The following is a 16,007-nucleotide window of genomic DNA, read 5'->3' as shown; positions in this document are numbered from 1 at the left end:
TGCTGGTGGTCCTTGGTGGGGATGCATGCACTGAAACAGGCTGGTGGGATATGGATGAGCACCGTGATGTGGATGGCGGTGTACTTTTATATGCATTTCTGATCTGCATCTGCATCATGTTCAGATGCCTGCTTTGGCACATAGAGCTCCCTTGTTGGATCAAAGGCAACTGGACTCCTTAATCAAACATAAGATGCAAAACCAGAAATAACCTGAGGTTTTGCTTCCAAGAACAAAAGATAGTTAATATAAGTGTGGATAGTAACTATGGCAGGGATGGGGACCCTATGACCCTTCATTTGTTGTTGAACTCCAGCTCCCAGAAGCTCAGCCAGCATGGCCAATGGTCAGCAATGATGGCTGCTATAGAGTCAACAGTGCCTGGAGGGCCACAGGTTCAGCATCATTAGGACTTTTCCTTCCTTCCTTCCACAAATGCTTCCTCTGTTGGGAGGTTGAAGGCATGTCATATTCATAATCCTTGTACCAGAACCATCAGCCTACAAGCCCAGTCCTGTGCAAGTTTCCTCAAAAGCATGTCCTACCTGAGGCTTCCTCTGAGAGAGGTTGTGCGCCTAAGTTTGTAGCCTTGATACATAACCCAAAACTCACTGCTGGTGAGAAAGTCAGCCCAAGCCAGCTAAGCCACATCACCACCACCACCTCCATCTCCTGTGATTTATATAAACAGCACCCGATGAGCATGCCCCTGGAACAAATGGAGTGCCTCTCTACTGATGAGTTAAGGACTAAGTCATCCCCTGACACAAACAACTCTTTGGCATCTTACTGTGACAGACCAAATTTGTCACATGGAGCCAATCAAGAGGCGGCTTTCACTTTAGATTAAGGCTGGCTTGCTAGAAGTGCCTTTAGGCAGGCAGGTACTGCGCTGGCTGTCTCACTCAGCCGGCTGCTGTGAGCTGCCTCCTCCACCCCTGCTTTAAGTGTTTGCTTCAGTGGAACTTTCTTCAAGGTCACCAAGGGATTCAGCTACACAGAACCAATGGCTCTGTTCAGCTGGAATGAATTGACTCTCACTTGGCCTCATTGGGAGAACAAAGCCTACAGTGTAGGTTCGCCTCCCTTTCTTTCCTTAATGGTCCTATCTCTGACCAACCCAGGATTATTCACGAAGAGCATGGAAACAGAGAAATTCTGTGAGCACCAATCACTCACTCAACACTAAGAACACTGGTAGGTGCCTCTTTTTGAAAATGCCTAGCCCTAAAGCAGAGAAAAATCTGTACTTGGTGTTGCTACACTATGGACAGTCACATCCACATCATACATTTAAAGCACTAACAATCATGGCTCCCCCCAAAGGATCCTGGGAGTTGTGGTTTGCTAAGGATGCTGGTAATTCTTGGGAGGCCCTATTTCCCTCACAGAGCTTCACTTTCTAAAGTTCCCCGGGGGATTGATAGCTGTCCTACTCTTCAATACAAACAAGAAATGAAGGGTTTACAGACTTTTCTCAACCCCCCCTGCCATTTTTTTTAGGAAGACCAAGATTAATTGGCAACTGGCGCATTCTGCGTATGCCACAAAACAAAGTCGGGGCAAGTGGCTTTGAAGGCTTGGATTATATTATCTGAGTTTGAATAATTTTATGGCAAAACAGCAGAAAACCGTCCTAAGAGCCATCTTAATGCACAAACCTTTCAAGCATCTGAAATGCAATGGATTCTGCCCCCTGTATCTACAGCTGCACATACACTATACTGCACCTTTAAATCACATTCAAAGCACATTCATTCCTCCCCTCCCCCCCCCGGAATTCTGGGCACTGTAGTTCATGATTCACACAGTTACAATTCCCAGTAACTATTAACAAACTACAGTGCCCAGAATTCTAGAGTTATTCTTGCCTAGGGCATATACAGTGGTTGTCCATTTGTTGAGTGTGATGCAGTGAACATTTCCCCACCTAGCAGTTGTGTTCCCTGCTTCCATGCCACAGCGCTGAATTGTTGGAGAAATGCTGTTTCTTCTCCTCAACCAAAGCATTGTAGTTATGAATCCAGTGCAGATCATGGTTGTTACAGCTCTCCTTAACGCCAGCTGATAAGGACTACAACTCCCATCAGCCATAGCGCAAACAAACTGCTCTAGTATCAGTGGTGTAGGATAAATGCCACATCCCTCCTTCCCTATCCATGCCATTTTGGAGGGTTTAAAAGCACCCCACCATTTCCAATTACTTTTGGGGTTGTGCAGGAATGCTCTCTAGCACTGGAGCTCACATTTAAAAAAATAAATAAATTACCACGACCTTCACTATCTATCCATGACAAAACTAAACCTATCCTTTCCCAGTGGTTGGGGAGAAATAGCACTATTGGCCTAGCCAGTATTTTAACACTTATACCAACAAGCACTTTGGGAGATGGGTAGTGTGGAAAGGCCTCCACTTCCAATATTATCTCTTACTGTCTGCAAATATAGTTGAGAGTGCTCTCCTTCACAGTGCCCCCCCTTCCTCCAGGTGGATGCCAACAGTAGCCTAATGGTACACCTGGCTCTGATCCTACCAGTTGCAACCATGAGCAAACAACCCGTTTAATCACATTTATTCTCAGAGAGAAAATCAATTGTTCAATTTCAGATTCCTCCCTAAAGGAGGCTTGGTCAGGTCTTTCAGCGCACTGAACCTTCTGTTCTACCCCTCTTAACTTAAAAGGCAGGTGGAAAGAGATGGCTGAAGTGACTTGAAAGCACTGGTCTTTCATCAGTTGGTTTCTTCTGGGATCTGTCCTGGGATCCGGAACCCCATTGTAGTCTGGTCCAAAGTGTTCCTAGGGCTGGAATTCACGTACGTAGAACGGGTCTCTGTTGTGCAACTGGTCCTCTGCAGGAACTGGAGGAAATTCTCATGGATGGACCCTTCTGGACTGGAGATGCACAGCTCTTGGCTCAGGGGCTTGCTGAGGCAGTGTCGCCCCAGCTTGGACAGCTCTTCCCTGATTTGACGGTTCAGCAGCCCATAGAAAAAAGGGTTGATAGCAAAGGAGGAATAGGCAAGCCAGGTCACAGTAATCTCACCATAACTGGGGATGGTCAAGACAGAGTTGATGGAGCAGTGGAGGTGGAAGGAGAAGAATGGAAGCCAGCAGCAGAGGAACTGACCTACAATCAGGACCAAGGTGAGGGCAGCTTTATTCCCACCAAACAAGCGTTCTGGTGACAGCCTGGGAGGTGCATTCCTGGTTGTGATTATAGTGACTTGGCTGTGAATGGAGTCTGATCTTGGTCTGGGTGTGGCAGTCCAGGATGGGACAGGAGCATGCTGCAAGGATGCGATCCGGGCCACTTTGTAGATGCTGCCATAGACAGCAAAGATGATTAAGGTGGGCACTATGAAGCAGAGTGTGCTGAAGATGATCACAAAGATCTTCTTGTGGGCACCTGGGCTCCAGTACACAGTACACTTGCTGGCACTGCTGGCCCCGTCGACTTGGGGCCAACCCACGAGTGCCAAAGCAGCTACGAGGATGGACTTAACCCAGATGAAAGCCACAACGGTAACTGCGAGCCCAGTGGTCATCTTGACTTCATACCTCATGGGGTGGACAATGTAGTAGTAGCGCTCAATGCTGATGACTGAGATGGTGAAGATGGAGGCACTGATGAAACAAACATTCAGGAAGATCAGAGTCTGGCATTCGGCGATGCTGTACAATACCCTGTTGAAGCAGGTGGAGCTGGATATGATCCCCAGCGGCATGACAAAAATGGCAGACAGCAGATCTACTAGGCAGAGGTGGCAGACAAAAATGAACTTCCTCAGCAAAGGCGTCTTGAGGATGACTACCATAACTGCTGTGTTGGCAACCAAAGCAATGACACTCAGCATGACCATGAAGAAAATGCCAATGGCCTCCTGAAATTGGGACACCCCAAGTGAAGAGAAGGCATCGAAACCCTGGGTAGAGTTGATCCTAGTTTTGTTTACCATTGTCCCCATGGTCTAGTTCAAAGTGGCCTGTGTCTTAGCAGCAAGAAGTACCAGTGGATGTTCAGAGTATATGTCACTGCCACCATCTTCCTTCCTGGTAGTTCTTGATCCCTGTGGAGAACAAGAAATCTTGGTGACATAGGAATGACTGGAACAGAATGTGCTGCCAGAATCGAATGGGAGACAAAGTAGCTTGAGGGAACCAACCATTGCACATGCAATACTGGAACACAGAAGGAACACATTGACTATAATGGGATAGGGATGAGACACAATTCAGTAGGACACACAATGAACTAGGTGAGGGCATTCTAGTGGTTTAAATACTAGGAGGTCAGAGGGGAAAGCACCGTCAATTGCTGTTTTGGAAGACTATAGGGGGCATAATTTTGTGCAGATGGTGTTGGGCATGCAGATGTTGTTAAGGGCCCCCTAACTCCCCCCTCCCATTATTGCAGCTCTGGGGTGCTCATTGCTATAATAATCAACTGTGACTTTATCCATCCTGTTAAAAGGTAATTGAGGTGACTGCAGTTGCTCCTCAGTGGTGTAGCATAGTTTGCTGGTAGACTGGACAATCTGGCGGTGCTGGGCTGCAGTGCAGCTCCCTCACTCACTGGAGCCCAGCAGAGGAAAAACATAGTGATGCTGCAGCTGCCTCTCCTCTCCTGCCCTGGGTCAGGCCTGATCTGAGAGTGGAGCTCTGGCATGTCAGTGCTGGGACATCACATGAGGAGCCAAACAGAGGAGAGGAGAGGCATGATGGGGCAGCGGCAGTAACACCCTCCCCCTCTTGGCTGGTCCAATGGGTGTCCCTTCATTGGCCATGAGCAAAAGGTGCTGCCACCACCCCTGCCCTGAAGGCCCAGCTCGGTTGTGGCTTCCTTCCCTGCAGCTCTGGCCTTGATAAGGGGGCCTGTCATGGGAGCACCTGCTTGTGCCCTCTGAAAAAAATATGCCCAGGGCAGCAGCTCCCCCAGCCCTGCCCATGCTATGCCTCTGAGTGGCAGTGATGCTGATGTCAGGAGTGCAGCTCTGAGGTTTCACCTTACCCTAGCTCATGGGACACTACTGCCTACTTCAACCTTCTGCCAAAGTAGGAAGTCCCCTCCTGCAACATATGTGGCCTCAGCTTACAAACCTCTAATAAAGGAGAGCCCACTATCTTCTGAGACTGTTTCACGGCTCAACAGTTTGCACCATCAGGAAGTTCTTGCTCTGGTTGGTATGTGTGGTACTTTCAAAATATGGCAGCACAATTATAATCACATTCTCCGATGAACCCTAGGTTAAGGCCTTTAGGGGCATCAGTAAATAAGATGCAAGGTGGTATTCATGTGGTTGAGCTAGCTTCTAACTTTTTTCCTGCAAACATTTATCTGGGCTGGCAGAGGAAGGGACATGACAAGGCCACAGCCTCAATATAATTCTAATTCTGTTTACTTGAGCAATTTTCTTATTGCAGTTGACAAAACCCAACAAAACCCAAGAGTGTATCCAGAAATCAAATTTCAGATTAACAGGCTAGCAGATTTTTGAAGTGGAGGATGGAATCTCCTCAGGTGAGATCCCAAGAACCTGAAGAGCCATGGCAACCTGGGAAAACTTTCCTCAACTGAATACAGATAACTGCTGGATCCTGCAGCTAATCTAACAGAGCCAGTAGAAAATTCCTACCCCTTCACATTTTGGTCCAGTCAAGAGCCCCTTATTCTGAGAATGCGACGTCAGGAAGAGTTTGCCATTGACTTCCACAGGGGCAAGACCAGCCCCTTTATATGCAGGGCAAAGAAAATGAAACCTAACAAGCCTGCATTATGAAATCACTGCTTACACAGGAGCAGAAATTGATCCGGGAGGTATTAAGTCACCCTGGGCTGATTTCCCCCTCAGGAAAGAAAGGAAATGCTCCCAAGAGACACCTTATCAGGGTCATTCTTGGGAACAGGCAGTGGTGGTTCTTCTGCACACAGTGACATCATTTTAGTAGGTGGAATAAGTTCCTCATTGGTTGCTATGAGCTCTATCTTCCTGGACTCTGGCACTTTCTGGTAGAATAAGCAGTCTGTGTGTGTGTGTGTGTGTGTGTGTGTGTGCGCGCGCGCCCTCTTAAGAATGTTGAGGATGGCTTATCTCAACCTAGAATCATTTTCAATCAAAACTGTCAGTGTTGTTACTTTGAATAGTGTGTATGTCTCTCTCTCTGTATGTATACCTCATTCCAGTAGTTTTTTTAGAAACAAGCTTTAGACTTCATCCTTGTATATTCCCTTTTCAGTCTCCAGTAGGGGTATTCACCAGGCACCCCACACTATCCACCATCAATAAGAAATAAAATGAGAGAGGCTTCATTCCCACCTCTAGATTAGCTAATCCTGGAAGTGACCACACTTTAATCCAGTAAAGTCAGCAAAACAACAAAAACAACAAAAACACACAACCCCCCCCTATCAAACTAGCATAAGAAACAACATATTGAAAGTTGCAATGTCTACCTCATTAAGGAAGAGGCTTGCAATGATTTTATAGTTTAACCTCATTTATGCTAGACTACTTGGCTGATGCCAAGCTAAACCTCTGAAAGTCAGGTCAATCTCCCTGCCATTGGTGCTCCCTTCTATTGTTTCCATCACTTTTTGGGGAGGGTGTAATACTTTTACAGATATTCTCTTATTCAGTCCCCTCCCCCACCGCCCTGTGATGAGGTACCATGTTTGAAATCCAAACTAAGGGCTAAACACAATGTTAGCATTCAAGATTAGGCCAGTTGTAGGGGAGCATGGGAGCGCCTTCCACACAAGTCCAGCCCTACCATTAAGCAGAGTGAGGCAGTCGCCTCAGGTGGCAGAGCTTGGAGGAGAGAGTGGTGTGTGACACATATCCTGCATCCTAAACTATTCTGCTGCCCTCAGGTGCAGTGGAAGACACTGTCCCATTACCAGTGCTAAAGTCAAATTCAATCACCAGCCTGGTTTGCTTTTGTATATGGAATGTGAGGGGGCACCATCTTGAGGTTTTTCAGGCGGCACAATGTGTCAGGCCAGCCCTGCTTCTGCATGTTGAATTCCATGCCACTCTCGAATCATCTGGAAGAAGGAAGCAAGGACAGTTTGTGGAAATGACATGCTTTCTTTCCAAGCCAGCATTGTCAACCCCAGGAGCAGATCAATGCTGGTAGAGGAAAGAACTGTATCATTATTCACCTGACCCACATTACCAGAGCAGCATGGATAATTCCACCCGTGAGGAAGGAACCTCCAACTGTTCTGGTAACGTATAAATTAGCTGTCAAGTCTGCTGTAGTAAACAATAACAATGAAAGCTTTAGCCATTAGCAGATGTGGATTTAGGGTAGAGCCATCAGTGCAGTTGTATTGGGCGCCGTGCTGCAGGGAGTGCTGAAACAATGCTGTAAAATGGAGCACGAGAGGCAGGGGAGCACCAAATTTCAGCACTGCACAGGGCACCACTGAAATTTGAGAGCCCAAAGCCCACCACTGCCTTTACAGATGGCCCCATCGATTTCTCTCACCCTCTGTTTGTGTGGAGGTGAGTCTCCCAGAGCTATGGTCATATGATTGATACGGGATGACCCAAAGATTATTTTGTGGTACAGGGCTATACTAATGCAGGCTCTTTCTTTGCCCCCAGTGCAAAGTAATGGGACACCATGCCTGAAAGGACGGCAAAACATTAAGACAGAAATGTTGCTAGGACACTTCTAAGGAACATGGCATGGACCTGTGGCATGGAAACATGGTTTGGGATGGCCCGAGGCTTAATAAGCGATGACGACATTTTGTTCAGGCCCCAGTTCTTGATTTGGGCTCCACCTAAGAACATATGAGGAGCTCTGCTCAGCCAGGCCAAAGGTCCATCTAGTTCATGATCACAGTGACCAATCAGATGCCTACGAGGAGCTCACAAGCAGGATCTCAGTCCAACAGCATTCTCTACACTTGTGATCCCTAGCAATTGGTATTCAGAAGCATACACTCTCCAACAGCAGATGCAGAATGCAGCCCTCTATAACCTTATCCTTCATGAATTTGTCCTGAACGTTTGCATTCAATTAAAAATTGTGGAGTCACACACCATATGCTTCTTTCTATTGGAGAGGAGGGATTTTGACTGGGGAAAATCACACTGGGTGGTGGGTGGGCTGGGGAGGATCCCTCCCTAGCTCCACTGCTGTTCTTAACTAAAAATATTAGTACTTAAAAGTCAACCTGGGATTTCCCTTTTCTTGAAAAGAACTAATAGACACGTTTGGATTAAACAGGACCATGTTGCCTGAACACATGGCCAATTTCATATCGATCAATAGTCTCATATTCACACCCCCTTCAGATCTTTCCAGCCATTCAGAAGGCAAGCTTTTGAGAGGACTCAGCCAATCTCCCTAAAAATACAACTGCACCTAGCAATTTTGCTGGGTCTAGTAAGGCATCTTCTAGCTTCATTAACACTCTCCTGGCCACCATACCCTTATCTTACAAAAACATAGCCACAGCACAGTTTTTAACAACATGTACACAGAGGCACACTGTAAGTGACATGCATCCTCCCCCCTCCACTGACCTGGCACACCTAGAGCTGTATTTTTTCATACACAGGCATGCCCAGTGCCACAGTCTATCCATGCGCAGAAATACATGCACAGAGCCCAGAGGAGACCAAACACCGTTCTTCCTCTCTCCCAGACAGGCAAGGTTAGTGTGAAATGGTGCATAGTCTGCTGATCCAGCAAAACAGTTCTCTCCCCTGCCTAGTAATAACAGTGGCGGAAGATTCCTCTTCAGATTGAGTTGCCTGGGCAACTCTACACTTGCTGGAGAGGGCTCTAGGTATATTGGGCTTCACCCCAGCGACAAGACCATCCCAGCAACTTCTCTGCAAGGCAGGCCAGCAGCTTCTGCTTCTGCTTTTGTAGCCATGCTGCTGTCATCGTCATCTTGCTCCTTTGCTCAGAATCAGCCTTGGACAAACTCCTAGTTAACAAACAAACTAAATTGTGGTGGTGACAAATGCTTGGCTCATCCCAAAGCTGGGAGGGAGGTAACTGGTCGGTCAGAGAATGGGAGATTGATGGAAATTTCTCCCCAAACCTCTTTAGATTATGATGGAAGGATGTATGCGATAGGAAAGTCTGTGGCTTTGAGATGGGCGGGTGGGGTGGGGGGCTTCTTAAAAAATTTGCTTGACATTTTGCTTGGTAGGACTCAACGCTGGTTGCCCTAATGGACCAGTGCTTCCTGGCTTGAAACAAGAAGTAGGAGAAATGAAAAGTGGAAACAACACAACTAAAAGTCTGGAATTCCAGACCCTCCAAGTGTCCCTATTTTCCAGGGACAGTCCTGGATTTACAGAAGCCGTCCCTGTTTCTGATTTGATCCCAGAATGTCTTGCTTTTCCTTAGGACATCCCTATTTTCATTGGAGAAATGTTGGAGGGTATTGAGTTAGGCAACCCCTGAGCCAAGAGGATAAGTAACTATACAACATTTAGAAGACATCTTTAGAAGGAAGCCCTGTATAGGAAAGTTTCTTAATGTTTAAAGTTTTATTATATTTTTATATATGTTGGTAGCTTCCCAGAGTAGCTGGGGCAACCCAGTCAAATGGGCGGGATGATGATGATGATGATGATGATGATGATGATGATAATAATAATAATAATAATAATAATAATAATAATAATGGAATGGGATGCCCCTATTTTCATCAGAGGGTATGGAATTCAGCAAAGTCAAATTTCAAAGGTACCCTCTCAGTTAACAAGGTATACTAGTAACTTTGGGGGGTACTCAGCCATACTAGGCCCTAATTCTGCACATACTTGTAATTCTGCCTCTGGCCCTTGATGATCCTGTGACAACACAAGAGCAGCCAGTGCCTGGCACAGAGCGCACAGAGCGGGAGAGTGTGATCTGTGAGACAGGATTGGCTTGAGACCATCTCAGATGTTGCAGGGGCAGTTTCCCCCTCCCTAAAGGAGAGCGGCTTGCAAGGCCCGCCATCCCTCAACATTCACCCTTGCAGAAAGGACACAGCCCCTGTACCAAATCATTCAGGTAGATGTGTTCAATATAAAGCACATTGGTTGCTGTTATCAACCCTTCTCTTTCTAACAATACAGAAAGATGGAGGTCAGAAGGCAATTGTTTGAATTTGTACGGCCTGAAGCAAGTGTCTCACATTTTTTCATTGGTAAGGCAAGTCCCAAACTCCGCAATCTGCCCCACAGAATACTGCCTTTGGGATAAGTTTATTGAGGACTATATTCTCCTGTGGTATAAATTTCAGTGCTGATGAGACACTCGGATGTGAGTTGTTCCTCTTCTGTTGAGGGCCACCTCCACAGCATCCGTCAAGTGAATGACTCTAGCAGAAAAAGTGTTTGGAGCTGGTAGTCGAGGGCTATTCTTCCAGTATCTCATTCTATGTGTACTTGTCTCTGATGCTTTAAACCCCTTTACTAGATGGCCTTTGGGGTCTCTTACAGTGCTACAAGTCCAGCAGTTTGGAAGCCACTTCTGCATGAAGCAATCCCAAACTGCAGGGGGGCAGGGGGAGATGTGTGAATAATGCAAACACATTGAGGGACTCACCCAATTGCCCCAACCCATGTACTTGCATCATTCCCATAACATGCCCTCCTTAAGACACCAGAGTGCATCATGTGGGGGTGGTTCTTAAACTGCAGGTGTGAAGGGGGCCTTAGAGCAGGGTTGGTTAAACTGCGGCTTTGGACCAGCAGCAGTTCTCGGTGCACGTTCAGATAGTGCTCTCACTCAAATGTTTAAGAGGCAAATGCTGAAGTGTTAGAGCGTTCTTTGGCATGCCCACATAAGCTGAAATTGGATCAATGTTCAGGTTTGATTTTAAAACTGTTTTCTCCGTTTCTGATGTTCAGGCTCTGAGCGCTGCTGCTTGTGTTGCCAAAATGGCACCGTTTACACACACAAGAGGGAAGCACCAAGAGGCTTGAGAGGGCCCCAAGGCTAACAAAAGTACAAAAACATTTTTAGGGCAAACACTCTAACGATGGGAACCCAAAAACAACCCAATGAGTGCTACATTCAGTAACAATGGAATAGTTACTGGCTGTTGTGGGGACTGGATGGGTGGAGGAATGGAATGGTACTGAATCTTCAAGAGGGCAGGCTCCAATGTTTAAGCTGAAAAACAACTGCTTTGGAGACTCTTGGTGGCTATCCTCAGAGTTCGTCTCATTGTCTGCATATATTGCATTATAATCTGGAAGCCTCTGAAGCAACCTCCCACATGGTGTCCGTAAGATAAGACAATGGGGTGATCCACAAAGATCAAGCAAGTGCAAATAGTGACCTACAATAAAATAAATTGTAAAACAGGTTGCAAGGAAGGGGGATGAAACAGCTTTGCAGAAAGGATGTAGGAAAGTGGGGGGGGGGGGAGGGTATAAATCCAAAAAAATCTGAAGCAAGCCAACAAACTAACTTGAAAAATCACCTCCATAATTGATTTCACCAGTTTTGAAAGCAGGAAGGTGCTTCTATCAGAAACCTTCCTTTTATTACTACTTGGCAGTTTATAGGGCTTATACAAGTATATATCATTTATACCCTTTATTCCTCGCTGATGTATCAACCACTGAATTGTCATTTTAGACTGCAAACTCCTTTTCACCAAGGTAAGGCAGTTCTTTCCATTTCTCCCCTTGAGCAGCTTTTCTACCACAACCTTCTTTTTTCTTCGCTCCTCTTTGCACTCATTTCAGTTTCTACTCTCTCTCCTTGAATGCAGGTGAGCCAATTTTGACCTAGCATTTCAAGCAAAGGCTTTGCTTGTGCCTTAGTACCAGGGTATTTCTAGATTTCCCTGCCTCTTCTGGAATGTCACACCCAATTCATTGCAGATAAGAAACTGGACAAGATGAAGGAAGCTATTTCCCTCGAAAGGTCCAGGGAGCCCGTTCAGTGGAAGGGGCTTGTATTGCTGAGGAACATAGGAAACTGCCATAAGCCGAGTCAGACCTCTGGTCCAACTGGCTTAATTTTGCCTGCACTAACTGACAGCAGCTCTCCAGGGTTTAAGGCATACTGGGAAATAAACAGGTGACCTTCTGCATGCAGAGCAGATGATCTGCCATTGCACTTCTCCTTACCAGATGAGGTATGTGCCTTTGCCCCAATGCTGTCTCAGACCTACGACCTCCCCAGAAGGACCCACAAAGAAGTCACTCACCTAAGTCGAGTGAGGCTGATGGTCCTTCACTAGCCAGCAGCATCTCTGACTTCTGTCTCCTCCAGAGCAGCGAGTTCTTCATAACTTCCCAGCAAGGGCAGGAGTAGCGGCTTCAGATCTCACCCCTCCTTCTCAGGAACTGACAGGCTTATCAGTTTTCCATGCTCTGCTGTGATGTCCATTTTCCTAGACAGCAAACCGGTGATGCTCCGCTGGCTTTCGTACCAGCTCCATGAACGGAGGGGGGGGGGGGATAAGGACTATTGTCCTGTTTACAATGATCTGCTTTGTTTGTGGAATCAAAGTCCTTTCCTGCTGCAGGGAGAAGACAGCTTAAGCAAGGCAATTATTGCACCCTGGAGGTAGCCCAAGACTAGGAAGGGGGTGCTGCTGTTGAATTCTCCGCACCTGGAATGGGGCTGGGAGGCTGCTGCTGCTGCTGCTGCAGTAGTGACTGCTGTTTCGCTGTGGATGGCACAGGCTGTCACATCTGGGCTTTGCCTGGCCTTTTAAAGCGCTGTCTGTCATTCAGAAAGAATTCTACTGGGTCCTAAGCACCTCCCCCCACAGAGATACATAGGCTTGAGTGACCCAGGACACCCTGTTGTAGGAAATGGGTGTTCTGAGGCTGCTGAACCTCTGGAATTTTCAGCTCTGCAAGGAGGATAATTGGGCCAGGCCATTCCATTCAGATTGTACAAGCGGTACCTAAGGGGTAAAAAGAGAAGCATGATGCAGAGGTGTGTATGGTTTTTCCCCCTGCAGTGAAAGCAGAGCAAAGACAGCTCCCTGCTAGTTCACTGAGGCCTGTGTTACCAAGCGCAGGGGGTTTTTTTACTAGGAAAAGACAAAGCAATCTCTTTCCAATTGATGTAGATTTTGCACATGTTCATTCATCCTGTCCCATTTCCACATTAATATGATTTTTTTAAAAAAATTAAAACATGCCAGGAAATTCATATTTAAGTACTTCTATATGAATTTCATCACAAAATACAGATTTATGATTGCACTTTATCTCAATGTATGTAAGCATTCATAAATGTATTTTATCCTAAAATACCGTTTTTTATGTGTTTCATTATGTTTTATGAATCACAGAATCATATAACTGTAGAGTGGGCTATCTAGTCCATGGGCAGGCAAACTAGGGCCCAGGGGCCGGATCTGTCCCAATCACCTTCTCAGTCCGGCCCACAAACAGTCCGGGAATCAGAGCATTTTTACATGAGTAGAATGTGTCCTTTTATTTAAAATGCATCTCTGGGTGATTTGTGGGGCATAGGAATTCATTCATATATTTTTTCCAAAATATTGTCGCCCCCCCCCCACAAGGTCTGAGGGATAGTGGACCAGCCCACGGCTGAAAAAGTTTGCTGACCCCTGATTCTAGTCCAACCCTCTGCAATGCAGAAATCTCAAAGCATCCCAAACAGATGACCATCCAACCTCTGCTTTAAAACCTCCAAGGAAGGAGAGCCCACCACCTTCCAAGGGAGTCCATACCACTGTCAAACAGCTCTTACTGTCGGAAAGCTCTTCCTGGTGTTTAGTCGTAATCGCCTTTCTTGTGATTTGAATCTATTGGTTCGGTTCCTAGCCTCTGGAGCAGGAGAATACAAGCCTGCACCATCTTCCATGTGAAAGCCCTTTAGATATTTGGCATTCATATCTCTTCTCAGTGTTCTCTTTACCAGGCTAAACATACCCAACTCCTTCCACAGTTCCTCTACTTTTCAGTAGAGAGCTGTATTGCAAAATTCTGAGAATGGTGAAGCCTGAACGTTAATTAGGTTTTGATCCACACATTAGTCCAAGTGGACTTCACTTCACTTCAAAATTCAAAGAAGTCAAAATCCTCAAGCACCCCTAATTTCTTCCCAGCCTACTTAAAATAATACTTTCCAATTTTACAATATGTATAGCTTGTCATGTATATTTTATCTCGGACTCAGAGCCAGGTGACAGGCAAATGTTAAATGTGCGTACATTTCCATGAATTACCATAGCAAATGAGCAATGGCTCTTTGTTTCATTTGATCTATGTGACAACATTATTCTCATGATTGGCTCATAGATTAATAGCCAGCTGTCATGAGGGGATTGTCGTCAAAAAAAAACCAGGGACATGTTTTACTGTCTCCCTTGTGGTGGTGGAAGTGTGGAGCTCTATTTGCAAGAGTAAGGAATCCCTGGCACACCCCTTCACTAGATCCCCCTGATCAGTTAGAGGGACAGCAAAGGCCATAGGGACAAGGAGTTTGAGAAGAGTCCATACATGGATCTTCCCCTCACAACAGCTGCAAAAACACAAACCATCATCACAGCTCAGTCATTAAAGAGAGAATTTCCGTAACACTTCAGATTCCTGCAAACAGCTTCTGCATTCAGCTGAGAATCATCCAGTGATGTTTTCAAGTGATGTACAGCCATTGCTGTCACCTAACCAGGCTACCTGGGGGCCAGAACTCGGGGATATTTAAGTGCAGTCAAAACAGCTATTCTTGTTTTCCTAGATAGGCACATGTTAGGAGCTAAAGGTCACAGAATTTCTCCTGTAAATTTGCTAGAGACAACTCTGAGAGACACTCCCACTGTGCCCTGACTGAAAGAGGGCATAGCTATATATCCTCCTCCTCCTCACCCCTCTTTCTGCTTTTTCCACTTTCACAGGCCAGCAATGTGAGAACACCTGCAGTCTGAGTTCAGACTCCATTTTAAAGCTACTTAAGTGCAGGTCCCCCCTTGAGCAGGGGTTACATTCTGGGCCCCCACAGACATAAGTGAACTTGTGTATAGTGGGCAGCACCTCTAAGCACCCGTTAAATGCCTTCTCTTATACTCTCTCTCCATTCCACACCAAAAATACTGTAGCAAAAAGGACCACAACTTGAATTGAAGCTCTGGGGCTGGCAGGAGTCTGGAGGACGTGTGTGGAAATGGCGACTTCTGCTTTGCTACCCCAAACATCAGCTGTTAGGCGGGGAGGCTGAGCAGCCTAAACAAAGCCCCACTGTGCTTGAAGTCTCTTCTGGGCTTCCTACGCCCTCAATGACATCTTCTTTGGGCTCCGGGGAAGGTCTCCTCCCAAGCCACGAGAACCTTCCAGCTCTCACTCGCCATTTCTGGGTTTGAATTGAATTATTTAATGATTTCCTGGTGCCCCGTGTAAGGGGTGGGGGGAGATGCCTGCATATCTTTGTAACCGAATTACATTTTAAGCCTGCCCGAATAAAGCTTCTGTATCTGTTGCTCTTCAAGAAGTATTCTGAGTGTGCAAATGTTATTTTTACCTTTTACATCCTTGTTTGTGTGATTATTGATTTATGGGGGGAGAAAAGGGAAATCCCGTCTACCTTAAAGCATCCTGGATTACTTAAACTAAAAGGCTAAAACTAGCCAATCTCAAACTTCCCTTTTAAGCTGCAAAAGGGATGGCACTCCACTGAACTCACACACATGAGGAAATCAGAATAATATCCAATACCCCCTCCTAGTATCTAATAACACCCCAACAAGAACACTTGCTTTTGTATCTGGGGTGATGCCTATACTTGCTGCCTCTTCTTCAGGGTAAATAGTACACAGCTCATAATCAGATTATGATGGGCACTGCTGGCTCCAAGTTTGAGGGGGAAGCATTTACTCTTCATCAGTGATCAGCCCTTTTGAAAGAGGGGAGAAATGAAAATGAATTTTATTTATTTCATAAAATTTATACACTGCTTGATTGTAATAAAAACACACACCTCACAATAATTTCATATCAGAAACTGTGAGAGGGCTTTCTGGCCTTTAGGTACTATGTTAAAGGTAAAGGA

General features: G+C 46.0%; 1 protein-coding gene across 2 annotated transcripts; it reads right to left on the bottom strand.

Moving 5' to 3' along the window:
• Positions 1-2,556: 2,556 nt before the first annotated feature.
• GPR62 (G protein-coupled receptor 62) lies at positions 2,557-14,596 on the bottom strand. Of its 2 annotated transcripts, XM_083726632.1 has the most exons (3): positions 13,713-14,596; positions 12,187-12,894; positions 2,557-4,069 (listed from the first exon to the last, which is right to left on the bottom strand). In XM_083726632.1, the coding sequence occupies exon 3, from the start codon at positions 3,965-3,967 to the stop codon at positions 2,732-2,734; it is 1,236 nt and encodes a 411-aa protein (XP_083582758.1). In that variant the 5' UTR covers positions 3,968-4,069; positions 12,187-12,894; positions 13,713-14,596; the 3' UTR covers positions 2,557-2,731. The 2 variants fall into 2 exon arrangements, with proteins under 2 accessions (XP_083582758.1, XP_083582757.1); XM_083726631.1 differs by lacking the exons at positions 12,187-12,894; positions 13,713-14,596 and adding an exon at positions 5,636-5,776.
• Between the last annotated feature and the right edge of the window lie 1,411 nt (positions 14,597-16,007).

Source organism: Podarcis gaigeae (genome assembly GCF_964106915.1).
Source record: "Podarcis gaigeae genome assembly, chromosome: 2".
Lineage (NCBI taxonomy): Eukaryota > Metazoa > Chordata > Lepidosauria > Squamata > Lacertidae > Podarcis > Podarcis gaigeae.
Note: the sequence above shows the minus strand (reverse complement) of the source record. Positions and strands in the feature narration are given on the sequence as shown.